Consider the following 27973-nt stretch of genomic DNA (forward strand, 5'->3'; position numbering starts at 1 on the left):
TTCTAAGGCCTCTCTCCTTGGCCGTCTTTGCCTTGTGTATTCACATGGCCTTCCCGCTGTGTATGTGTGTCCCTAATTCCCTCTTCCTATAAAGATTAGGGCAGTCCCTAATGGTTTCATTTTAATTTAATCACCTCTTTAAAGACTGCCTCCAAAGACAGTCGAATTCTGAGGTACTGAGAGTTAGGGCTTCACCGTAAGAATGAGGGGTGGGCCATGACTCAGCCCATGATAGGCAGAGACTGGGCCATTTTTGTGCTCAGTGCATTTTGTGCTCAGCAGTCCACCCGCCTCAGCCTCCCAAAGTGCTGGGATTATAGGCAAGAGCCACCTCACCCAGCCTATTATTTTCTTCATTACTTTCCAGTGTGCTGCATAGGACCTTGTAAGTGTGAGCTATTATGCTTTTTGTTATTATCCCCCAGTGCCCTGCACAGGGCTGCGCCCAGGAATTATTTGCTGAATGAATTAATTATTGTGTTATGAATGACCTTCACCTTCATGAGCAGAAGACCATGTGTGGGGACGGTAAGACTTCAGCTGGGGCTAAAACAGGAACATCACCAAGTGCATTAGACATTTTAATAAGAGCCTCCTCCATGCCCCCCGTGCTGTCTGGTCAATGTCTTCTGCTCCTATTTTTGTTTGGGCCTGGGTGGCACTGTGAGGATCAGAATTTGGGGCATCGTTTTCTGCCTGCGTCCTGAGCCCATGCTCCCAGCCGCCTGCTTTAAATAGCCTCCGCTTGTTAACTGTTCTTATTTAGCCTGGAGCAACCAACCTCTCCAGCACTTTGAGACTCGAGTCTGCGAGCAAATCCCACCTGAGTGCGACCGCGCGGCTCCTCCCGCCAGCAGGGGGCGCCTGACACTTGCCGTTTCCCACTAGAGGCCCGGGGCGCTCCGGGTGGAACTTGAAAGAATTCTGATGCTGGCCCCACTCATCGGATTGATCTGGAAGGCAGCCTGGACTTCGGGCTTTTTAACGCCCCCCACCCTCATGTGATTCTGCTGCGCAGGCAAGGTGGAGAACCTCAGACCCAGCCAGAGGCTGCCTTCCTCTCCCCGCCGCAGAGTGGGCTCGGCGGGAGTCTCCGGTCCTCCACCCACCCTTTCCAGGCGGCGGCACTGCCAAGCCTCTGAGCTATTCCTGCGCCTCCTGAACGGTCCTGCCATATCTGCAAATTACCTGTTCTTTCCCTTGAACACAACACGCGTTTAAAACTTAACCCCATTCAAGGCAGATGTGAAATGATGGGTTGGAGGCACTAGCGTGTTTTCTTTAATAGGCTTTTAAATAAGCACTGCATGTCAAAACTTAGACCTATGGACCGCTCAGAACCACTCTATGCAGAAGCAGGGGCCATACTTACTACAGCTGGGGCAGAGCGGGGCCACCCAGCAAGGGACCGTGCAGTCGGGGAATAAGAGCTGCTATCCAGGGCTGGCACATAAAGGGAAGTGGGGGATCTCTCCCACGTCAAGAACGGCCTGGATCCGCTATAAATGCTTAGAAAAGCTCTAGTAGAACACACGAGAAACTTGTCAAGGTAGCTACCTCTGGATCTTCTGGATGTTTTTTTACTTTTAAAAATAAGTCTGTCTCTCTCTCTAAGAGACAGGGCCCAGGCTTAGGGCAGTGCTCACTGCAGCCTCAAACTTCTGGGCTCAAGCAATCTGCCCACCTCTGGCCCTCAAGTAGTTGGGACTACAGGCATGTGCCACCACACCTGGGTAATTTTTAGATTTTTTGTAGAGATGAGATCTCACTATGTTGCCCAGGCTGGTCTCAAACTCCTGCCTTCAAGTGATGCTCCCAACCTCAGCTTCCTAAAGCACTAGGATTACAGGCTGAGCCACTACACCAAGCCAAAATAAGTCATTTCTAATATATGTCATAGGATTAGAGAAAATAAAATAAAATTAAAATACAAAAATAAGTTTGTTTTTTTTTTTAAGAAAAAAGAATAAGTTAACAGAAGCAGGTGTTCAAGGTGGAGACACCAGTGCCACAGCTCTGACTTTAAGAGTACCTAGCCCTGTGCAGGCTGGAGAGGTGCAGAACTGGGGGTGGAGGCACCCGGAGTTCTGGTTACCTAAGACCCTCTGCCCTCTGCATGAGATACTTAGGCTTTCACAGGGCTCAGCCAGGGGAGTTCCAGCAAACTGTCATACCCCTTTCTTGGAATTCCAGCCCCACCATGGGCTTTCTGAAGACTTGTTGGCTGTCATCCCATTCCTAGGTGCTGGGTCTTGCAGGAGAACCAGGCTGAGCCTGCCCAGGGCAAGCAGGAGGCCAGGAAGAGCCCAGTCTCTGTAAAGCTGGAGAAGGCAGCCTGCGGGCTCCTCTGCAGTGACTCACAGGACCTGGGAGCCCAGAGGGCAGAGCAAGGACCCACAGGGATGTCAGGGGGCAGTCAGAGGGTGCCAGGTCTCAGCTCAGAGAGAAAAACACTTTCTTCCTGGCAGAGCTGTGCTGGTTAGAACAGCTGGGCTGTTTCTGAGGGAGTGAGGTTCCCATCCCTAGATCCATGCAAGAATGGACTGAGGAAATGTTGGATTAGGGAGGTTAGGGAGAATTTTCCCACCTGCACTGACCTTTAAGCCTCTCTGAGTGCTGAGTTTTTCTGATCCATTTCCCTGACACAAGCCCTTCCTCCTGGTTTGCTGGTGGGCAAAATGTGAGGGAAGGTGAAAGATGTCCTTTGCCTCCATGCCAGCTCCTTGCCTCCCAAAGACCTTGGTTGGGTTGAGAGCACCACTGTGGAATGATTAGGGAGGTCGTCTGGCACCAAAGTGTTGTTTGATATTGGTACAAGAACTTGGTCTTTCAAAAGTACTTTCAGGAGCAGCTAGGTGGGAAAAAAAAAAGCACCTTTAGGGGTTTATGGGAACACTCACTACTTCCAACCAGTGCCTCTCAGAGCAAATGTGGGGCCTCGATCAGTTCAATGGCTCCTAGTCGGGCGTTCTGCACTCCTTGAACTTCCAGGATATAAAAATTGCAATGAATTTAGTTCAATTCGAAACAAGTTTAAATTTTAAGTTTTGTGATAGGTAATAACAATCATATGGTTTCAATTCAAAAAGTGGGTAGGCAAGGTCGTTTAATAAAAAGTGAATCTCACTTTCATACTTCTCCTCCAGGCCCCCAGGCCCTCTCCAGGGCAACCACCAATCCTTGGCATCCTCCCAGAATTCATCTGTAAACATGCAAACAAATACATACCTCTCCCATGAAATGTGTTTTGAGCACCTGCTAAGTATAGGGGTGAGGGGTGAGGGAGCCTGGACTAGGAAGTCAGACAGCCTAGGTTCACACACCAGTTGGTAATATTTGGCTGTGCCTACCAGCTAAGAGCAAACGCTTACTTCCTGGGGACAGGCACTGCTCTGCGATCTTGCTGTGCGTTCTCTCATTCAGTTCTCATCGTGTGCTAGCTGGGGGCCTCTGCGAAGCAGACGCCAATGGAGGATCCGATGTGCTAGAGGTTTATTGGGGAAAATACCTCTGATGGAAAATGGGGAAGGAACTAGTTGAAGGTGGCCAGGTTTAGCAAACTAAAATACAAGACATCTAGTTAAATTTGAATGTCAGATAAACAATGAATACATTTGAATATAAGTATGTCCCGTGCCATATGTCCCATGCATACTCATATTTAAAAGTATTCATTGATAATCTGGCATTCCAGTTTAACTGGGCATGCTATATTTTGTCTGGAGGCAACTGGGAGAGTCATCAGATTATGATGCAGGTCTGACCTCTGCGGGAAGGTGAGGAAAAGAAGGAAAGTGGGAAGGGTAGGTGGTTGATAATGGCCCCCAAAGATACCCGTGTCCCAATCCCCTGAACCAAGGAATGTGACCTTACATGACCAAAGGGACTTTGCAGATATAATTAAGCTAAGAATCTTGAGATGAGGAGATTATTTTAGATTATCCAAGTGTGCCCTCAATGTAATCACAGGTGTCCTTATGAAAAAGGGAAGCAAGAAGGTCAAAGGAGGAGGTGAAATATGTAGCAATGACAGCAAGAGTGACTCAGGCAGGGGTCATATCATGACCACCAAGGAATGTAGGCAGCCTCCAGAAGATGGAAAAGGCAAGAAAACGAATTTGCCCCAAGAGCCTCCAGAGGAACCAGTCCTGCTAACGCCATGACTTTAGCCCAGTGAAACTGATTTCTACCATCTGGTGTCTAAAACTGTAAGATAATAAATGTGTGTGGTTTTAAGCCACTAACTTCATGCTAATTTGTTATACCACAAAAGGAAACTCATACAGGTAGGAAAAATCTTAAATTGCAACGCAGTTCTAAGCGTCAGCAAGGTCCATTCACATCCTGTCTCACAGGAAGAGACCTGTATTAGAACCCTTGCCACTCAGTCATGCCTGGGAGCAGCCCATGGGAACCTGTTCCCGATGCAAATGTTATACTTCCTTCAGAGTGAAGCAGGTGAACCGGTCAATTACACTCCCACCCTTGGAAATTTGAGAGATGCATTTTTATGGCTGCCATACACTACAACTCTATTATTCTCATTCTACTACCAAGAAACCAATCCCCAGAGTGGTTAAGAAGCTTGACAAGATCACACAGCCTTTAAATGGTGTTGCGGGAATTTGAGCCTAAGTAGCCTGATTGTAGAGTCCAAACGATTTCACCTCGATTCTAGATTGCTTTCTTTTTTTTTTCTGTTGTCCCAGGTTTATTGAAAATGTTCATTACACCAGAGTAGAAAGATTCAAACAGCTCCATGAGGTGTTTTGAAATTCATCTCAATTGAAGGCTGAGTGACCTGCAGGTTGGACAGACTGCTGAAGTTCTCAAGTTTCAGCATGTCCTTAGTGTTAGGATCTGCTTCAGTTATCTCTCCATCTAGGCTGAGACCTCAGGAACAGAATTCTCTCTCCTTTCTCCCCCATCCAGCAACCTCATGGAGCTGGCTCTCCCCAGGCCTCCTGAATCCACTTCATCGTGTGTGTAGCGTGGCCTGCTGTCTGGCTGTGGAGCTTCAAGCTGGGAATGATGACGCTCTCCTCGCATGCATCCTTGTGTGTGTAGAAGTTGCTACCTGGGTGCATGTAGTACTTCTCGGTGATGATCAGGATGCCTTCTTTATGGTTTGAGGACAGACATGGCCTCTGCTGGCAGATCCTTGCAAAAGAGGACCTTCAGGTATTTGTTTGAGTAAAAACTACTTTAAGCCATTTTTGGAATCAGCTAGAGTGGCTATTAGAAATTGGTTGATTTCATAGCTGGGCATAGTGATGCATGCCTGTAGTCCCAGCTAAGTCCCAGCTACTCGGGAGGCTGAGGCAGGAGAATTACTTGAACTCAGGATTAGCCTGAGCCAAGATTGCGCCACCGCACTCCAGCCTGGATGACAGAGCAAGACTCCATCAGGAAAGGAAGGAAGGAAGGAAGGAAGAAGGAAGGAAAAAGAAAGAAAGAAGGATGGAAAGAAAGAAAAAGAGAGAAAGAAAGAGGGAAGGAAGGAAGGAAGGAAGGAGGAAAGAAAGAAGTGAGTTGATTTCATTTCATCAGGCACGGTGGCTCACACCTGTAATCCCAGCACTTTAAGAGGCTGAGGTAGGCATATCACTTGAGGTCAGGAGTTCGTGACCAGTCTGGCCAACAATGGTGAAATCCCATCTCTACTAAAAATACAAAAATTAGCCAGGCATGGTGGCATATACCTGTCATCCCAGCTACTTAGGAGGCTGAGGCAGAAGAATCGCTTGAACTCAGGAGGTAGAGGCTGCAGTGAGCCGAGATCCTACCACTGCCCTCCAGCCTGGGCAGCAGAGCGAGACTCCATCTCAAAAAAAAAAAAAAAAAAAAAAAAGAAAATGAAATAGATTGATTTCAAAAAGATAAATCACTGAAAATACCTGTTGTTGGAAATGGTGTGGAAAAATGAGTTCTCGCAAACCTCATGCACTGTGAGTGGGAATGGCCTTCTGGGGAGCAGTTGGCGATATTTATGAAATTATTAACTACTCCTGCCCTTTGTCCTAGCAATTTTTCTTGTAGGTTTTCTACTCTCATGTCTATACAAAGACAGGAGCAAGACCGCTTATTCTTATAATCAGGAAGTGCTGAAAATAACCTAAATATCCATCAATAGGGGTGTGCTTTAGTGACTTTTTTGTTGTCGTTGTTGTTGTTTTGTTTTTTGAGATGGAGTCTCGCTCTGTCGCCAAGGCTGAAGTGAAGTGGCATGATCTCCACTCACTGCAACCTCTGCCTCCTGGGTTCAAGCAATTCTCCTGCTTCAGCCTACTGAGTAGCTGTGATTACAGGTGCATGCCACCATACCTGGCTAATTTTTGTATTTTTAATAGAGACGGGTTCTCACCATGTTGGCTAGGCTGCTCTCGAACTGCTGACGTAGTGATCCGCCTGCCTTGGCCTCCCAGAGTGCTGGGATTACAGGCGTGAGCCACCACACCTGGCCTAAGTGACTTTTGATGCACCCATACTTCAACCATTACAGTGATTATAAAGAACAAGGGAAATTTCCAATGACTGACATAAGGGGAGCTCTAAGATGTGCGGTGGTATCAGAAAAGTCTTGAGACAATAGTGTGCATATATGTATGCATGTGACTGTGTACAAATATAGAGAAAAAGATCTGGAAAGTTAACGCCATGGCCCCTGTTGCCTGGCATGTTCCAGAAACAGCAAGGAGACTAAGGAGGCTGGTATGAATGAGGGGAGAGTAGGAAGAACTGCCATCAAAGAGGTCGCAGTAGGCAGAGGACATTATCTGTGCTGGGGATCACCAGTCACTGGCTCTGAGAGCACAGGACCTTCCCCCTTGGCCACCACGGTGCAGCTAGATCCAACAGCTCATGCCCAGAGTTTCTGGTTCCTCCTGTATTAATCACACCTTTCTATGTTCTGTGTTTCTGATGCTTTGACATCTGGGGCCTTGGTAACTCTGGAGGGACTCCTCCTCCCAGGGATGGTCAAGAGATAGTAAAGGACTGGCCTGTGAGTGTGCATTTCACATGCAAACGAACCAATCCACAGCCTCCACCCCCACCACGCTTTTTTTATCTCTGGGCTCTTTCACTCCAGGCTGCTATTCCCCAAGGCCAGGTATCAAGCATCTAGGGTCAGCTGCTATGCTCCAAAGCCTGCTGAAATTATTCAATCTAGCCAATCCTAAACCTGCTTACCTGCATCACCTGGAAAGTAAAGTAAAGGATCTTGCCCCATTTGCCCCTCTCACCCTCTGTCTCCTGACTGACCCTCATGCTCCTCCTCATGGCCCTTCCTGGCATGGCATGCACCGTCTTCTTGGGACCTGTGAGTGACAAACTCTCTTTTTAACGGCAGTCATCTCCGGAGCTGTTGGTCTCACCATACTTGAGTAATAATAAGACTTACGTCCATATTTGAGACACACCCCACAGTGTGTGGGATGGGAAGACCTCAGAGGCCCCAAAATGACCAAATGGTGCCAGAAGTAAAAGAGAATTAATCGTTCATTGGCCACAGAGCCAAGGTTGACTAATGAGACCCAGGAGACAGGAGGGATCCAGGTGGATAAACCCCCTCTCCTTCCATCTTTCTCTGAACTATCTGAGGCTGGATTTCTCCTTGCAGTCTCCTGGAGGTGTTCTGTGTGAAGTGGGTGCACCTCCAGAGCAGCCACAGGATGACTGTGGAGGGATGGCCTCATGATACCCGCCTTCCCATGGCCTCCCTGCCCCCTTCCTCACCCTGTGATCATCCTGGGCTCATTTCTGGGATTGCACCTCTCAAAGGAAGCAGCCACGCGTTCTTCCTTGCTCTGAGCCCCATTTTCCAGAGAAACTAGGCTAACCAACTTCAAACTATCAACTGTGGCAACATCTTCGAGCTGGGAGGTGGGGAGTTATACAAGGAAGTTCTAATTTTGGCTCTAAATAGCTGTATATTATATACATTTTAAAGTGATAATGTCTTAATTTATGATCTGAGTAAATTTAAAATATTAAAAATGATGATAAGCTTAAGGGTTAAAAAAAAAAAAGGAAAGAGCGGTGTTAAGTCAAGAAATGCGTGTTTTGGCAGCAGAAACAGGCTAGCACTCTTTCGCTGGCTTGTCATTGGTTTCAAAGCTTTGCTCTAATAGAAGCCCCAGCCGGGTGACAGAGCAGGGGCCTCTTACTCACAGACCTGTTGGCACTTTCGCCTTTGACGCTGCATCTCTGTCTCCCCTGGTGCGCCCAGCGTCTGTCTGCCTCCTCCTCCTCCCCAGCTGTCTCCAGGAGCTCTTCATCAAAGGACAATTGTGGGGCTCATTTGTCTCTGCCTGGCCCTCACACTGAACTTCCAGAAGCTAGAGGCTTCCTGTGACATCTGTGCCCCTCAGAAAAGCAACACTCAAGGGATAATCTAGGAAGTGATCGTTCAATTGTATAATTAGTTCAGCTGGGTTCAATTACTAGTTCTGTCATGACATTGCTGTGCGACTTAAGCAAATTGCTTAATCTCTCTGAGCTTCAGTTTTCCCCTATGTAAAATAGGGATAAAATATTATCTACCTCAAAAGATTATTGGGTATTTGAACATATCTAAGACACTTAACATAATCCTCAGAGTAAATGTTCATTTAAAAAAAATTTTTTTAGAGACAGGATCTTGCTGTCTTTTTCCTGAGATAAGGTCTCTCTCTGTTGCCCAGCCAGGCTGGAGTGCAATGGCACAATCTCGGCTTACTGCAATCTCTGCCTCCTGGGTTCAAGCCTCTCGAGTAGCTGGGATTACACGCACCCGCCATCATGCCCAGGTAATTTTTGTATTTTTGTAGAAACGGGGTTTCACCATGGTGTTCAGGCTGGTCTTGAACTCCTGACCTCAGGTGATCCACCCTCTTCAGCCTGCCAAAGTGCTGGGATTATAGGCATGAGCCACCATACCCAGCCAGGCCTCTCTTTTGCTTGCAGAGGGCTGCCTTCTTGTGTCTTCACAGGGTTCTCTTTGGATCTGTGTTACCTATGACCTAATTTCCTCCTATTGTAAGGACACTAGTCAGATAGAGTTTACCCATTATGACTTCATTTTACCTTAATTACCTTGCTAAAGGCCCTATTTCTACATACACTCACGTGCTGAGGTACTGAGAACTAGAACTTCAACATATGAATTTAGGGGACCTTAATTCAGCTCACAACAATTTTTTTTTTTTTTTTTTTTTTTTTTTTGCTTTCTGTTCATCTGTCTGGTCAACACAAATGTGGAATTATTTCTAGAGTGCAGCTAGATCCAGCAGCTCATGCCTAGAGTTTCCAGTTCCAGGTTTTTTTTTTTTTTTTTTTTTTTTTGAGACGGAGTTTCACTCTTGTTACCCAGGCTGGAGTGCAATGGCGCGATCTCGGCTCACCGCAACCTCCGCCTCCTGGGTTCAGGCAATTCTCCTGCCTCAGCCTCCTGAGTAGCTGGGATTACAGGCACACGCCACCATGCCCAGCTGATTTTTTTGTATTTTTAGTAGAGACGGGGTTTCACCATGTTGACCAGGATGGTCTCGAACTCTCGACCTCGTGATCCACCCACCTCGGCCTCCCAAAGTGCTGGGATTACAGGCTTGAGCCACCGCGCCCGGCTCCCAGTTCCAGGTTTTATACTTTCCTCTTTTTAACATCTTTAGCATTCTGAAATTTAAATGAACCTAATGTTGTACATTCATAATGAACTAGTGACATACGTTTATATACTAACATTCGTTGTTTTTTACTAGTAAGTACAGAGTGAAGTTAAAACATGGTTAGTATATTTAGTGTTTTGGGATTCAAGAAAAAAAATTAAATCAACCCTTCTGTACTGTGACTTTGTCAGAATGTAGCAGGTCAGGTTTCCATTAGCAGCCAGAGCAGACAGTTTCAACCAGTCCTTTACTATAAATCTGATAAATACATAGTTAAACATTAAAGAACTGGAGAGACTGGTACTTGAGTATGAGAGCTGGAATGTAGAATTAAACTCATTAAGATCCCACCTGGGTTTTCTCAAACCCTAAAGCAAGCTTGTACAGCACGTGGCCTATGGGCCACATGTGGCCAAGATGGCTTCCAATATAGCCCAACACAAATTGATAAAATTGGCAAACTTTCTATGAGCTTTTTTTTGTGATTTTTTTTTTTAATTTTTATTTTTTAGCTCATCAGCTATTGTTAGCATTAGATTTTGTGTACGGCCTAGGACAGTTCTTCCAGTGTGGCCCAAAGAAGCCAAAAGATTGAACACCCCATGTCTGATCCAATAATACAATCATTCCTACATATACACCTTGTTCCAGTGCCCACTTAAGATTAAGAAAATTTCCAAGGCTCTAGAGAAAGCTTTCTAGACCTCTGACAGATTAGAGATTAGACAGAGATTAAATGAAACACTCCTGCTGGTAGGTGCACTCCCACATGTAGTTATGGAGCTGTAAATGTACATGCACCGGAGAAAAACTTGTAACTGTGAGTTGGTCTGGTGAGTTGCCCTAACCTTCTTGATGATTGTGGAAATAAACTCTTTTTTTTCCCCAGTTGATCTGCATCTCATTATTGGACCTTGAGAAAAAGCAACCCGACAGACTACATCAGTATAGCAACAAGGACAGCAATAATAAACTTTCTCCAGTGACTGCTTCAGACTGAATTAAGATTTACTTTACCTTTACAGTGAAATAACTGCTGGTTCTGTATTGGTCTCCCTTTTTTGTTTGTTTGTTTGTTTGTTTTGAGACTGGAGTGCAATAGCGCGATCCCGGCTCAGTGCAACTTCTGCTTTCTGGTTTCAAGCAATTCTCCTGCCTCAGCCTCCCGAATAGCTGGGACTACAGGCACGCACCACCACGCCCGGCTAATTTTTTGTATTTTTAGTAGAGACAGGGTTTCACGATGTTGGCCAGGATGGTCTCGATCTCTTAACCTTGTGAAATATAGGCAAGAAAACAGTACATCCAATGTTTAACTTGAAGCAAGAGACAGAATGGCCCATCCAATACGCTGCAATTGTTTCACAGAGTAGATATGTAATAAATGTGATTTATATCCCTTTCTATCATCTTTTCCTCTTCACTGCCTCGCTTTTGCTACTCATACATGCATACTCTATTTTTAAATCATGCATCGCTTCCATCATGTAATTTTAAAAAATCTCCTGTAGTGTCCATAGCATGTATTAGTCATACGAAAAGTTCAATAAACGCTGTGAGATAAGTAAAGAATTCTGGAGTCCTAAGTCCTTCCCATTTTCCTAAGGAGAAGGCCCTTTACTTTCTTCATTCACAGTATTTGAAAGTTTTAAGGGAGCAAGTACATCTGTTCTTCAAAATCTTTGTATGCTATGGTGGTCATTTTACATGCTGGCTGGATTCTATTAATTTATAGTTATGAATGGGTTTCAGAAAATGAATCAGTAAAGAGAAATAAAGACTCAAAATTGTTTGGACTGTAAGAATTAACCTATGCTTCCCATCTTGCTAACTCCCTATGGACAAATTCCATTTTTTATTTTTACCCTTTTTCTATCTTAGCAATAAATAATAAAATGATGCTCCATTACACCTTTTCAATAGTTGTAATTATCTAAATAGGTCATCTTAAAATTGATTTAGCTAATAAATGTAGATGGCTAAAAGTATCCTTTTCTGTTTTATGAAAACTGAAACTTGAAAAGCTAAAATTCTTACATTTTGAGAATGAATGTCTACATTCTATAAGCAAATTAAAAATATATGCATTCTAAAAGCTGATTTTTAACCTTTTTAAGTAAAATAAAAAACATAGTCAAATATGCTTTGAAACACTCCTAAAAAAGTAAGGAAATAGCCCTTCTAAAGAAGAGGAAGACATTTCCAGTGAAATATAATTATAGCTTAAAAGTGAAGTATTGCTACCAGGAGTCTTGAAAATGCAATCTAAAAATATTATAAAGCTATTATTTATAAGTTTGAATCCTAATCACAAACATGAGAATTATATCTCATTGCAATTTGTTGACAGTATTCAGCTGGAGATTAAACAAAGATCAGTGTCTATGAATAAGAGAAAAGAAAGGCAGATAGGAGGCAACTTTCCCATCATTCAACATGGTTGCTAATTCAATTTAAATTACAAACACGTCTATCTATGAGATTTAACCAATTAATTTACTAATGGTATTTATTTTAACATTTAAAAGTGATTATCTTAAAATGCTTTTTTTTTTTTTTTTTTTAAGATGGAGTCTCACACTGTCGCCCAGGCTGTAGTGCAATGGCTTGATCTCAGCTCACTGCAGTCTCCACCTCCTGGATTCAAGCAATTCTCCTGCCTCAGCCTCCTGAGTAGCTGGGACTACAGGTGTGTGCCACCACGCTCAGCTAATTTTTTTTTTTATTTTTAGTAGAGACGGGGTTTCACCATGTCGGCCAAGATGATCTCGATATCCTGACCTTGTGATCCGCCCACCTTGGCCTCCCAAAGTGCTGGGATTACAGGCGTGAACCAGCATGCCTAGCCAATGCTTCATATTTTTAAGAACAAACTTATAGCTATTGTTGAAAATATATAGTTCTCTCAATACCATTTCTCTTTCTTTTCTCTTTTATCTCTAGAGAAAGCAAGATGTTGATGACATATGATTTTTAATGTGCTTAATTTTTAAATTTTGAACGAATTTTATGCTTAACGTTTCAAACATTAGTGCAGGGAGTTACCTTCTATTTTTAGTGAAAATGTCTCACATAATAATTTTATAATTATTAAAAAATTGCTAAAATTTAAAACTATTACTATGTTTTGAAAACAATATGTTGTATTGTTTACATAGTTTTCAATATTACATCAACCATAATATTATTTGACAACACTTTTATTGTATTAGTTTTAATCAAATTGTGTTTAAGATAACTATGTAAATAGATGTAGCACTAATTCTTTTTTTAAAGTACTGCACAATATACCATTATTCTCTCTAAAAGTGTGAATTGCTGGGTGAAAGTATTTGTACTATTTCAAAATCTCAAAATATTACAAATAGCTTTTCAGTAGTTATATAAAATTGTCATTTTCATCAACAGTGCATGAAAGTCCAGTTTCTCCTCATTATAAAAGTTTTAAAAACTTTTGCCAAATTATGGGTAGAAAATCTCATGGTTTCCTTACACATTTTCTTTATGGTTGAAGAGACTGACTATACCTTTTAGTATAATTACGTTTTCTTTTCTGTGTCCTAGCATGACTTGTCCATATTTATCTTCATCTCTGTGATGGTACATTACAAACTTCATTTGTAATCCTTTGTTACTTTTAAGGATTACAACTATACACCACTACTGTTTTGTTTTGTCTTTTAAATTTCTTCATAGATTCTGCTGCAAAGAGTTTTTAATTTCAATGAGATAAAACATACCGAACATATACTTCCTCATGTGTTGTCATGTGTAATTTATGAAATTTGTTCTTACCCTGAGTTTATAAAAATATTCTATATTCCTTGACATTACAAAAGCTTATTATATTTACATTATTAAAATACTTAAAATTTATTTGTGAATAGAGTTTTAGTTGGAGATAACATTTTGTTTCATGCTTTCCATATAATTGTTCTGGCATAATTCATTAAATGCAGTTCATTACTTTTTAATTTATTTGTAATGCCAACTAGGCAACGTATAACCAATTTCTTGCCGTGGCTCTGAATGTTCAGTAGCAGTCTCACTTGAAGGCGGAACTGACCCTGAAAGATCTCCCTTCTACATTCAGAATTTGGGGGTGGGGAGGGAAAATCCAGGTCTTGGGGGAAGGTAAGGAGGAAAACCCCTCGGTGGATAGACATTTCTCATTGGAAATGGAGCATATAGTGGACCTGGGAAATCTCTTGGTGGAAAATCATGTGGAGAAACTCCAAACTCAGTTCCTGGAGGAGATGGGGGGAATATGGGTAACATATGGGTAATGCTCTCAGCTGTATTTTGTATTTGGAACATGAAGTGCATAAGGATTTTTTGTAAAAGTTCAAATTTAAACTGTTTTAGTAAATTTTTGTGTTTTATGAGCATTTTCTTTCCTCAAATCTTTGAGGTTTCCTTCAGCAGTCTGAGCTGCAAACCAGTTATGTGCTTTTTTTCTCGTGGGAAATAATCTTCCTTTGATAAGAATGACTTGTTCTTTCCAACTCTTCTTCAAGATCTTTGGCTTGCTTTCTATAGGTCTCCAGCTCGTTAGTGGTATAGTTCATCTTTTCATCTACTTTAGAAATTTTCTCTTTTTTCTCTAACTGGTAATTTTCCTCTACTAATAATTTTTTGTAAAGTTTCATTGCAGTTTCTTGATATAATTCAGTCATTACTTTAAGTTTCTGTTCAAGCTTCTGATTCTCACTTTCAAAATATGTGTTTTCTGACTGCAAAGATGCTTGTTCAATCTGAAGATTTTTAGTATGCTTTCTAAGCTCTTTCTTTGTTTTATCAGCTTCACATAACTGAATATAAATTTGGTTCCTTTCTCCTATTAAAGTTTGTAAAAAAGCATGTAACTTAGCAGCATGAATCAGTTTCTTCAAAGCTCCTTTTGGAGGTTCATCTAAGTAAGCACCATTTTCTGATTGACTGTTCGTTTCCAGTTTCAAATTATTATCACCTGCTCTGTCCTCTCCACGCATAGCAGCCCAAGCTTTCATCTCCAGCAAGCGTTCGTTCAGAGTCTTGATGTGATCATCTTCATCATCTAGAACTTGTTCTGTGTGTACTGCGGAGTCTTCAAATGTTATTTTCTGTTTATTAAATTCACTCACTTGTTCTTTCCATACTTCAGCGTCTTGCAAAAGCTGTTTCTGGCTTTCCTGAAGTTGAAATTTTCATTCAAAGCATCTTTTATTGCTATTTTCAGTTGTTCTCCATTCATTTGAAATATCTTGAAAGTCATTTTGCCTTCAGCTATGTGTGATTTGGGAGATTTTGACTCATCTTCTACAGACTGTATCCTTTTTGAAATATTCACCATCAACTCATCTTGTTCAGAATGTTTAGATTTCTCTTCTTTTAACTCTTTCTAGACAGAGTATTTTGTCCTCAAGTTCAGACTTGGAACTGTTCAGCTTTTCACAGGTTGCCTCCAAACTATGTGTTTCTGCAGCCTCCTTCGCAAAGTGGGCATTCTTTAAAAATGACTACTTCATAGTCTTCACGCTCTTTTTGAACAAGGCTAGATTTTTCAAGGAGTTTACATTTTGGTTCAATCAGTCCAGAAAGCGTTACAGCAAGCTTTTTCTCTCTTCCCACATAAAGCCGACTCCTAACTGGTCTAAAACTTCTCCACAAAAAAAAAGGGGAACAGCCAGAAATCCAACAATAGCTGCCCATATTACTAATTCCCATGGAAAACCGTAAGGATGAGAATCTGATTCCACACTTTCGGGCAGTATTTCCACAATCTTGCTAGCTCCTCCAAAACCAGCCCCAAGCATGGCTGAGGTGTAGCTCCGGGCTCCTCCATAGCACCAAGGCTGCTCTGGCTATCCCCGCAGTAACCCCAGCCCGCTGGGGTCACAGTAAACACCAAGAACACGAAGCCTTCAGTCTGGAACCCGATCTGCATGCTCAGCAACCAGAGTGGACCACTTGTGGAGCTGGCTGCAGGGGGAGCCTGGGGATGCGGTGGGGGGCGGGCACCAGAGAACAGGTAGCCTTCAGCCTGGAACCCGTATCCGCATGGCAGCTGGAGCGGACCACTGCAGAGCCAGCTGCAGGGGGAGCTGGGGAACACAGGCACCCACAGGCCTCACAGGCCCACGCTGCCCTCCCCGACCTCCTTGTTACACTTTACATCCTGAGGCAGCGCAGGTCCCACCGACCCCCATGTAACTTTTTTTTTTTTTTTTTACTGGTAATATATTGTGTTAATTACTTTAGCTTTTTTTTTTTTTTTTTTTTTTTTTTTTTTTTTTTTTTTTTTTTGAGACGGAGTTTTGCTCTTGTTACCCAGGCTGGAGTGCAATGGCGCGATCTCGGCTCACCGCAACCTCCGCCTCCTGGGTTCAGGCAATTCTCCTGCCTCAGCCTCCTGAGTAGCTGGGATTACAGGCACGTGCCACCATGCCCAGCTAATTTTTTGTATTTTTAGTAGAGACGGGGTTTCACCATGTTGACCAGGATGGTCTCGATCTCTCGACCTCGTGATCCGCCCGCCTCGGCCTCCCAAAGTGCTGGGATTACAAGCTTGAGCCACCGCGCCCGGCCCTACTTTAGCTTTTTAATAATAAAAATATTTGTCAAGGAGAGACTACAAATTTATGTTTCTTCGGAATTGCCTTGGCCATTGTTCACATTTTGCTCTTCTATGTGAATTCTACTATCAACCTGTGAAGTTTCATTAAAAAATCATTTTGGCTGTTTTCGTTTGTTTTTAGAAACAGGATCTCACTCTGTCCCCAGGCTAGAGTGCAGTGGTGCAATCATAGCTGACTATAGTCTCAAAACCCTGGACTCAAGAGCTCCTCCCACCTCAGCCTTCCAAATAGCTAGGACTACAGGTGTGTGCCACCACACGGAGACATTTTGGCATTTTGAATTGCATTATGTTTACAGATAATTCGGCACCTGATGCAAATTTCCATAGCTATGGAAATTAACTTTTTGCATGAAAGTAACATTTTCCCTCTTTAAGATTATCTTTTATATCCTTCACAAACATTTTGTATCTACCCCACAAGGTTGTTAGGTGTTTGAACATATCTGAGACACTTAACATAATCCTCAGAGTAAATGTTCATTAAAAAATTTTTTTTTTAGGGACAGGATCTTGCTCTGTCCGCATGGACAGGCTGGAGTGCAGTGGCATGATCATATCTCACTGCAGCCTTGACCTCCGGGGCTCAAGTGATTCCCCCATCTCAGCCTAAATGTTCATTTTCATCATCAACAATTGTTATTGTTAATCTCCTTATTCATTCATTCATTCATTCATTCACTTATTTTCTAAACTAACATCAAGTGCCTACTATGTGCAGGTCCTGTGCTAATTTCCAGAGCTGAAAAATAGAGATAAAAGTACTTTTCTTCTTTATGTGATAGTCTGGTTTGAAGCCAGCAATAGCAAGAGTTAGATCAGACACCAAGAAGAACTTCCAAGTATGACAGGTTAGCAATTCCAGAAGTGGAAAAAGGGGAATTGAGGGAAGTTGGACTCTTCTAATGGGAAACGAAGTTGGTTCAGAAAACATCTGGACTACTAAGACTGTCACAACTCTCTGAAACACACTGGTGGGGTGCTGAGCAGGGGAAGAGGAGGAAAGATGTATTTTTCCAGGTAACATTTGGTGCGTCTGAGATGAGCCCCATGAAATTTACAACATTTTCCTGAAGAGGCAGATGACCAGTATTTTGATTCTTAAGCCCCGCAGGCTCCAGCCTGGCAAGATTGGGATGAAGAGAAGTTGATGAGAAATAAATGAAACAGATGCCAAAATTTCTTCTTTGCCAATAAAAGAAAGTTATGATTTAAAATTGGCCATGTGTCTGCAGTAAGTAGGAGAATAGGATGTAATAAAGAGAACTCTCTTCTGTAACAACTCTATCTGCTGGAGCCCCCTGGAAGGAGAGGTGGCTGGGCACACAGGGTACCAACAGCTCAGCTGGGGCCTCTCCCTCCTGTAGCAGGTGCAGGAGCCCAGACCATGTGGCAGTCGATTTCATGGGGCACTGCAAATGCAGAACTCTAGCGTGGCTGCAAACAACTGCATTAGAACTGTGGTTCTGAAATTTGGGCATCAGAATTCCCTGTAGGACTTTGTGACAACACAGATTGCTGGGTCCCACTCCCAGAGTTTCTGATTCAGTAGCTCTGGAGGTGGGACCCAAGACCGTACATTTCTTTTTTCTTTTTTTTTTTTTTTTTGAGACGGAGTTTCGCTCTTGTTACCCAGGCTGAAGTGCAATGGCACGATCTCGGCTCACCGCAACCTCCGCCTCCCGGGTTCAGGCAATTCTCCTGCCTTAGCCTCCTGAGTAGCTGGGATTACAGGCGTGCGCCACCATGCCCAGCTGATTTTTTTGTATTTTTAGTAGAGACGGGGTTTCACCATGTTGACCAGGATGGTCTCGATCTCTTGACCTCATGATCCACCCACCTCGGCCTCCCAAAGTGCTGGGATTACAGGCGTGAGCCACCGCGCCCGGCCAAGACCGTACATTTCTAACAAGTTTCCAGATGATGCTGGGTCACACTTGGAAATGCACTGCTTTCAATGAACTTTTTTTTTTTTTTTTTTTTGAGTTTTGCTCTTGTTGCCCAGGCTGGAGTGCAATGGTGCAATCTTGACTCACCACAGCCTCCACCTCCCAGGTACAAGTGATTCTCCTGCCTCAGCCTCCCAGGTAGCTGGGATTACAGGTATGTGCCACCACACCCAGCTAATTTTGTATTTTTAGTAGAGATGGAGTTTCTCCATGTTGGTCAGGCTGGTCTCGAATTCCTGACCTCAGATGATCCACCCTCCTCGGCCTCCCAAAGTGCTGGGATTACAGGCATGAGCCACCACACCCGGCCTCTCAATGAACTTTTAAGGCTCTTTCTAATGCCAGGATTCTAGCACAAGGTCCACTCAGCTCTGGGAGGTGGAAGCCAAGAAGAGGCACCTGATGCAATGTGGAAAGAGAAATAGGAGGTCATGAAAGGCTTCCTGGAGGAGGAGGTACCTGCATTGAGTTTGAAGCAGGAAAGAATTCCTAGCAAAGGAAGCAGAATTGAGTGGGCTGAAGAGAGTAATGGTTTGGTTTGTGACTGGATGGGGTGTGTGGTGGGGGGTGTGGCCAGGGCAATGGGCAGCATCCAGATCACAAAGGGCCTTGAATGGCAGCCCAAGAAACTTGACCTTCATCCTGAGGGCCAGGGAGTGTTGCTGAGGGCCGTGGGCAGGAGGGCAACATAATCACAGTCGGCTTTCGGAATGCTATCTCTACAAGGCAGGGGGAGAAGGGGGTTCAGTTGTGACTATCTCCTTCCGACAGAAGAAGAAACTGGAGCTCAGAACATAGAAATGGCTGGCCCAACACCACAGATTGAGAATGCCACAGCTGGGACCTACCCTGGTTTGCCTGATGCTGAGTGTGCACTTCTGCCTGTCACACCACAAGGGTTTGGAGGAGGGGGACCTGAATCCCAAACCTGGCTCTGCCCCATCTACTGGAGCCTCAGGGTTCTGACAAGGATCGCAGTCTACCCTCTCTGGCCACTGGGAGGACTAGTGAGTAAAGGGCCAGTTTATTACAGACGCAGCTTTAACGCTGGTGGGGTCATAGGAAAGGGGGCTGAGCAATCAAGGGGGCTGGGGGCGGCAGGACAGTGCTAGTCCAGAGGAGCCTGGGCTCTGTCGTCAGAGATGCTGCTTTGTGCTGACAATGATGTCCTCAGAAGTGCGATGTTTCCTGAGTCATCAGATCCAGACACAAAGGGGCTTTGCGCCTGCCCACCCTGTGTCAGAGCTGCTGTTTCTCTCTGCTCTAATGAGGGATGCTCTCTGCAGAGGCTACAGCAGCCCCACTTCCTAGCTCTGCTCTCAGCTGGTGCTAATGAGGTATTTGGAGAGCCCTGGAGGTCACAGGGACCCAGGGCCTTGGGAGGGGAGAATCATCACGGGCAAGATCACACCCTGACCCACAGAGGAATACTTACAGATACCCATTAGTGGACCTCACAAAGCCAATATGTGGGAACTTAATGGCAGTATATACATCCCAGCCGGCAGACCCACTGGGGGCTCCTTTTGCTCTCCAAACCAGTGGTTCTTGACCTTCCTGGATCGTAGACCTGTTTGAGAATTTGGCAAAAGTTCAAAACTCTTCCTCAACAAAAATTAAGTGCAAACTGATAAAGTAATAATCCCAAGAGCTGGCATGTATGAATAATTTGCTACGTGCCAGGCACCAAGTTAAATTGTAACACACCTTATCTAATCTTCAGCATACCCTAGTAAGATAGGTTTACCATCTCCACTTTGCAGGTAGGTGGACTGAGACACAGAAAGGTTGTTAGTGCCTAGAGGTGCTGCAGCTCATTAGTGTACTCATCAGACTCAGCTGGTTGAACTCACACCTAGGCCTGTTTAACTCCAAAGCCTGTGCTCTTAACAAACTCACTCTGCCACACATATTCATACAGACAAGCATAACTTTGGAGACAATTTCAGGACATGATAAACCCATGAAAGCCCTGAGCAGCATCCTTTCTGAGCCCTAGAGACATAATTCCCTTCTTCCCTCCTCAAAGACCTCACAGGTCAGTAGGGGACAGACATGTCCCTTGGTGGTCAGTGCTGTGAAGGAGGAGTTGGAGCCACAGAGGAGAGTCATCCAGCCCAGCCAGAGGTGTCAGGAAGGACTTCCCAAATGCAGTAATGTCGTTGAGTCACTGGCTGTTAAGGGATAGGTGGGCAAGGTCATTCCTGGCAGGCAGAATGGTGGGAGAAAAGTATGGGAGCAGGAGAGAGCATGGCATGTTTGGAGACAGTGAGAAGCTATGGGGAGTGACAGCAGATGGTGGGGAGCATGAGGACTGGAGAGTAACAAATGATGAGGCTGAAAATGTCAGGTTCTGTAGCAATCAGGCTGTTTTTTCTTTTCTTTTTTTTTTTTTTTTTGAGATGGAGTCTTGCTCTGTCACCCAGGCTGGAGTGCAGCCTCCACCTCCCAGGGTCAATTGATTCTCCTGCCTCAGCCACCTGAGTAGCTGGGACTACAAACACATGCCACCACACCTGGCTAACTTTTGTATTTTTAGTAGAGATGGGGTTTCACCATGTTGGCCAACCTGATCTCAAATTTCCGACCTCAGGTGATCTGCCCGCCTCAGCCTCCCAAAGTGCTGGGATTATAGACGTGGGCCATGTAGTTATTCTCTCTGAACAGGTGATTCTTATTAACAAACAAGTGTTCTGTGTTTTCTCATAGAACAAAATTAACCAAGCAGGCAGCTGGTGCCTGCTTACCACCAATCAAAGACAAACTAGAGAATATTCTCCATGAGGAAGCCAGGGGGACAGTCACATATCCTGTGCTTAGAGAATTGTTTTTAACTGGTGTAAAATATACGTATACTGTTTACTACTTTAGAACATCCTGAGCAGTTTTCTGCTTGGTGGTGGTGGGCAGGGGGCTGGGGCTGGCCCAGTTTTCCTTGCCTTTGCTCTCAGCAAACAGTATAGTCCATCATACACTCAGCAGTAGGGGCCAGGGAAGTGGTTGGCAGGCAGTGCAGGCGGGAGAAAGGAAGAAGCATTCCCTCTCAGAAACATGCTAAAATCAGTCTGATGTTTATAGATTGTATTGGTCAGAACTTTTTCTGTTGTATTTGAAAAAAATGCAAATGACTTGAGTAAGGATGGGATTTATTGGCTCATGTAACTGCAAAGGCCAAGAGTATTAGGCATGGCTGGACCCAGGTGCTCAAATAAAATCAGCAGATGTCTCTCTCTCTTAACAGTCTTCTCTTGGTTGGGCTCATTCTCAATGAATGGGTTTTTTCTTTGCACTGGTAAAACAGCCTCTAGTGGAGCAAGGGTAATCTTAACAGTTTAGTAACAGGGGAAACAGAGGGCCTCTCACCAAACATTCCAGTAAAGGTTTGGGAGTTGGCTCTCATTCTGACTTGGCTTTGCCCACCCTTGAGCCAATCACTGCGGCTGTGGTTGAGGAGGTGGAAAGTGGGCTGATTGGCCAGGTCTGGATCTGGCTCAGGGCTCAGAAGGATTCCCCAAACTGCTTCCTAGCTGTGTGACCTCAGACAAAGTATGCATCTCTCCATGCAGAAATTTCCTTACCATGGGCAATTTAGGATGATGCAGTTAAAACAGGCAAGTCCTTAGTTCAGTTAAGGTGCATCCCATAAGCATAAGCAATGTTGCCTGAGGACATGGTGTGGAGGTATGTAAAGGCCCAGACTCCAGAGCCTACAGGCTGCTTTCCACTAGGGCTCTGCCATGTCCCAGCCAGGCAGGAGACTCTAGCACAAGAAAACTTGGGGCCTCAGTTGCCTTGTGGGGATAATTGTGTTACCTCCTGGATGTGAAGATAAGTAAGTCAAAACAGCTGGGTGTGGTGGCTCATGCCTGTAATCCCACACTTTAGGAGGCTGAGGTGGGCAGACTACTTCAGGTGAAGAGTTTGAGACCATCCTGGGCAACATGGCGAAACCCCATCTCTACAAAAAAATACAAAAATCAGTCAGCTGTGGTGGTGTACACCTGTAATCCCAGCTACTTGGGAGGCTATGGCAGGAAGATCACTTGAACCTGGGAGGTGAAGGTTGCAGTGAGCCAAGATCCCACCATTGCACTCAACTTGGGCAACAGAATGAGACTCTGTCTCAAAAACAAGAACAAATAATAAATAAATCAAAATACATCATATACTTAGGACAATGCCTACACAGATAAATGCCAAGTATTAGCTCTTCTTATTTAGTGTTGCTATAAAGTGATACCTGAGGCTGGGTAATTTATAAAGGAAAAAAATTTAAAAAATTATTTGGCTCATGATACTGATGGCTGGAAAGTTCAAATTGGGCATCTGCATCTGGTGAAGGCCTCAGACTGCTTCCTCTCGTGGTGAAAGGTGAAGGGGAGCCTGTGTGTGCAGAGATCACATGGTCAGAGAGAAAGAGAGATTGAAAGAGTGAATGTGGGGAGGTGCTGTGCTCTTTTTAACAACCAGCTTTCAAAAGAACTCACAGGCAGCTGGGCGCGGTGGCTCAAGCCTGTAATCCCAGCACTTTGGGAGGTGGAGGCAGTTGGATCATCTGAGGTCAGGAGTTCGAGACCCACCTGGCCAACATGGTAAAACCCTGTCTCTACTAAAAATACAAAATTAGCCGGGTGTGGTGGTGCGTGCCTGTAATCCCAGCTACTCGGGAGGCTGAGGCTGGAGAATCGCTTGAACCTGAGAAACTGAGGTTGCAGTGAGCCAAGATCGTGCCATCACATTCCAGCTTGGGCGACAAAAACAAAAACTGTCTCAAAAACAAAAACCAAAAAAACTCACTCGCCCCGGCCGGGCACGGTGGCTCAAGCCTGTAATCCCAGCACTTTGGGAGGCCGAGGCGGGTGGATCACGAGGTCGAGAGTTCGAGACCATCCTGGTCGACATGGTGAAACCCCGTCTCTACTAAAAATACAAAAAATCAGCTGGGCATGGTGGCATGTGCCTGTAATCCCAGCTACTCAGGAGGCTGAGGCAGGAGAATTGCCTGAACCCAGGAGGCGGAGGTTGCGGTGAGCCGAGATGGCGCCATTGCACTCCAGCCTGGGTAACAAGAGCGAAACTCCGTCTCAAAAAAAAAAAAAAAAAAAAAACTCACTCACCCCGAAGGGAGGGCATTAATTATCAACTACTGGTATATAATGTGCGGAATATGTCAGCAGTTCTCAATGTTTTGGTCTCAAAACTTCTTTATGCTCTTAAATATTACTGAGAACCCCAAGGAACTTTGAATTATGTAGAATATATCTACTGATATTTCCTATACTAGAAGTTAAAATGAGAGTTTTAAAATACTTATTGATTAATTTTGAAATAGCAATAACAAATCCATTATCTAATTATCTATTAACATAAATAACATATTTTTATGAAAAATAAGCTATTTTTGCGTATTTAAAAAATATCAGACTTAGGTTCTCGCTTCTCTTATCAGCTTCTGCATTTAATCTGTTGTTTTGATTGACATATATGAAGAAAACCTGGCCTCACACAGACATGTAGTTGAAAAAGTGAAGACCACAAAGATTCCCTCAAAGGATAATAGGACAACTTCAAGAACAGCTGGTATACATCAAGCACGAGAGCCAACATGCTGTTCAGCTGTAGCTGTTCAACTTGGAAGCAGACTGCCTGGATTTTAATCTCAGATGTGTGGGCAAGCTACCTAAATATCCCGTGCCTCAGTTTCCCCTTAGGGAGAGGGTCAAATGACTTGTTTTCTATGGCAAGACTAGAGCAGTGCTTGGCATATACTAAGTGCTCAGTAAATACTGACTTATAATTATTGGCTCCGTGCCTGGCACAAGTAGGAGCTCCCTTTTCTTCCCAGGCTGGGCATCCCCTCAGAAATCATCTTTCACCTGCCAGGAATGGCCTGGGTTCCATGCTCTCCAGGGCTGCCCTGAGACCTCAAGCTCCAAGGGAAACCCAGCTAAGCCCAGTGTGTGCCTTGTGCCATCTCTCTGGCCACAGGCCCAAAGCAGCCTTTCGGTGTGTGTGTGCCAGCCTCCTGCGCGTCGGACGGGGTGTACCTGCGTCGGAGCTGAGACACTTTCCTCCCCAGCAGCTGGCGATTAGGAAGTCACTCTCTTTAATGGATGAGGCCTAATCAGCCTGCTGATAATTACCAGGCCCAGAACGTGGTTGAGACTCAGGAAAGATGATCCCCGAAGACAAAAGCCACTTAAATCCTGGCATTGACCACGGGTCCCCTTGGTAACCGATAACTCTTAGCACAATTTAGCCACTGAGCTAATTGATGTTCTCCAAGGCAGTCGGCTCATACCCCGGCTGTCAAAATGGGCTCTAATTGGTGACATCCTTCAGGTAAGAAGCCTCACATGTTCTCATGCTACCCAAGAGACCCCAAGCAGGAACTGAGTCTCTCATCAAACCAGTCCTGTGATTGCGTCCAGTTAATCAAACTAAGGTTTGCAGAAATAACTAATTAAAAAACATATCAGAGGAAGTCATGACATTGAGGTGTTTCACAGCGAAGCAGGACAGGCACCTTCCCTGAATGTGAGAGGCAACTCCTTGAAGAAATGTTCCCCAGCTATCAAGGATGCCCAGGTGAGGCACAGGTGTAGTTGAAAAACCACTGGACTTGGAGTCTTCCAGAACTGGGCATGGGTCTCGTGAGCCTCAGGTACATCACTTCATCTTGCTGAGTCAGGCCTTTCTCACCGTAAAGTGAGGGTATTCATGGTGCTGGAAGTGCCTTGTGTAAGGCCCAGCACATGGTGGCTTCTTTATATATATATATATATATATATATATATATATATATATATATATATAACTGCATTTTAGGTTCCGGGGTACATGTGAAGAACATGCAGGATTGTTGCATAGGTACACACATGGCAATGTGCTTTGCTGCCTCCATCCCCATCACATATATCTGGCATTTCTCTCCATGCTATCCCTCTCCAACTCCCCACCCCCAACTGTCCCTTCCCTAGTCCCCCACAACAGACCTCAGTGTGTGATGCTCCCCTCCCTGTGTTGGTGTGTTCTCATTGTTCAACACTCACCTATGAGTGAGAACATGCGGTGTTTGCTGAGAATGATGGTTTCCAGGTTCATCCATGTCCCTACAAAGGACACAAACTCATCGTTTTTTATGGCTGCATAGTATTCCATGGTGTATATGTGCCACATTTTCCCTGTCCAGTCTATCATCAATGGGCATTTCGGTTTGTTCCAGGTCTTTGCTATTGTAAACAGTGCTGCAATGAATATTCGTGTGCATATGTCCTTATAATAGAACAATTTGTAATCTTTTGGATATATACCCAGTAATGGGATTGCTAAGTCAAATAGAATTTCTATTTCTAGGTCTTTGAGGAATCGCCACACTGTCTTCCACAATGGTTGAACTAATTTACACTCCCAACTGTGTATGAGTGTTCCTATTTCTCCACATCCTCTCCAGCATCTGTTGTCTCCAGATTTTTTAATGATCGCCATTCGAGCTGACGTGAGATGGTATCTCAACGTAGTTTTGATTTGCATTTCCCTAATGACCTGTGATGATGAGCATTTTTTCATGTTTTTTGGCTTCATATATGTCTTCTTTTGAAAAGTGTCCATTTTTTGACGATAGGGTGTCAACTTTAGATCTCTCCTTGCTTCTTAGGTGGGCATTTATGGCTATAAATTTTCCTCTAGACACTGCTTTAAATGTGTCCCAGAGATTCTGGTATGTTGTGTCTTTGTTCTTGTTGGTTTTGAAGAACATCTTTATTTCTGCCTTCATTTCATTGTTTATCCAGTCAACATTCAGGAGCCAGTTGTTCAGTTTCCATGTAGTTGTGCAGTTTTGAGTGAGTTTCTTAATCCTGAGTTCTAATTTGATTGCACTGTGGTCTGAGAGACTGTTATGATTTCCATTCTTTAGCATTGGTCCCCCCACCGAGTGGGACTGTCCCGGGTCCAGCTGTGCCTTGCTGTGAAACTTTGAATCTGGAGCGTTTCAGATTGCTGGTGTTTGTAGGGGTGGGACCAGCCGAGCCAGATCACCTGGCTCCCTGTTTCAGCCCTCTTGTTTTCAGTTGAATGGGCGACTCTGTCTCTAAGGCGTTCCAGTTGCCAGTTGAAATGGTGCACAGGTACAATCACTCACAAGGGTAAAGGGAAAAACATTAAAGAGCTGGAGGGAGTGGGCTTCTTACTCTTCAAATGGTCTCATTTCTGAGGAAGAATCCACATCCTACAAATCAGTAAAGTTTGACAGCAGGAGAGGTGGGATGTGTCCCTGGGCTTAACTTCTCCACAGTCAGCTACAACTCAACTTTCCTCAAGTGCAAATGGACCTGGTAGCCTGGCCTCCTGGGCAGTCACAGGAGCCAATAAGAAAGTGTCTGTGAACACTGAGCACCCAGAGAGTGCTCTATGGGCAATCTCTACTCTTTTTAGAGGGCCTGCCTTCAGAGGGGGTCTATGGGCAGAGGGAATCTTCTAGGGACCATTTGCCCTAATGGTGACAGTGAGTTGGTTAAGGGCTTCCAGAAAGCAGCTGGGGCATATGGAGAGTCAAGCCCAGGGGGAAGGCCAGATCTACATGCCTGACCTCGGGGCAGGACCCTCATCTCTGTGTTGGTTCCTTCATCTGAAAATGAGGAGGTGTTGATTTCTCATTCATCAACTGTTCAGTATGTCAGAGGGTTCTTAGGAGCACTGTGGGGAAGATGGTGTGAATGCATCTTGTCAACCCCAGATTCTCCTGTCTCTTCACTCCCCACCCCACCTGAACCATGAGCTCCAAAGTGGGAGAAGCTGGCTCTTGGACAGCTTTCTTGCTCCCCACTCCCTCTGCCCCAGAAGGTGTCCAAAAGCTGTTTGTAGAAAAGTTGAAAAGCCCATTCATCCACCAAAGAGAGGGTGATCTAACTAATTCAAAGTCTAAGGCTAAGGAGATTTGGGAGTTTGGTTTAAGTCAGAGGTTGCAAACTGGCCATGAGTGGGCCAAATTCATCTCAGACAAGTTACTTAATTTTTGGCTTCCTCATTAGTAAAATGAGCATATTAATATCTGGAATGACTGTCAAGGATTAAAATAATTAATATACATGAAGTGTTGAGGACAGTGTCTGACACATGAGTGTTGTGTATTTGTTTTATTATTATTAATATTATTATTAGAGTCACATGACATTAGTCTTTGAATTTAAGCGTCTTCACATGACTTCCTCAGTTAACTCTAGTTCACACTACTCCCTCCTGTCCTGCCTCGAGCCCCAGAAGATCTCTGGTTTGTGTCTCCTGACTGCAGCCTGGTCCTCTGCCCTCTTTGTTCCTGTTGGTTAACAGGCTGTTTGGTAACACAGATTGTCAACAGAACTATGAAGATTACAGACCTGAGCCAGACCAGTTCTCCCCTCTCACCTCCCCTCTCACCACCATCCCCACCTCCCAAATCAGGCAAACTCAAGGCAGGTCCCTGAGCTGGCCTCTCAGACTCATGTCTCCACCTCAGCCAACTGTGTATCTTTGGGCAAACCCTTCCTCCTCTCCAGGCCTTAGTCTCCCCAGGAGTCAAACGGGCTCCAGAACCCCATCCACCTCCAAAGTGTGTTCTGAAATAGGGACAGTAGAGAGGACTTGTCATCACCCCTGGGTCCCTAATTCCCTCTGCAGCAGAGCTGGGAATTCTAGTCCCCTCCCCTTTTAAATATCCCTCTCAATGTGAAGGAAGAATCTCATGCCAGCTGCGATAGAACAGCAACCACAGAGCTCCATGA

The 27973-nt window shown here is 44.5% G+C and overlaps 1 protein-coding gene across 1 annotated transcript; it reads right to left on the reverse strand.

The window, feature by feature from the left end:
• Positions 1-4937: 4937 nt before the first annotated feature.
• LOC101031342 (putative cTAGE family member 3) lies at positions 4938-14901 on the reverse strand. The gene is given in 5 exon segments (XM_074405308.1): positions 4938-5147; positions 7192-7319; positions 14382-14469; positions 14471-14829; positions 14832-14901. Coding segments are annotated over 5 exon segments (855 nt in total).
• Between the last annotated feature and the right edge of the window lie 13072 nt (positions 14902-27973).

The sequence above is a fragment of the Saimiri boliviensis genome, chromosome 8 (assembly GCF_048565385.1).
Source record: "Saimiri boliviensis isolate mSaiBol1 chromosome 8, mSaiBol1.pri, whole genome shotgun sequence".
Lineage (NCBI taxonomy): Eukaryota > Metazoa > Chordata > Mammalia > Primates > Cebidae > Saimiri > Saimiri boliviensis.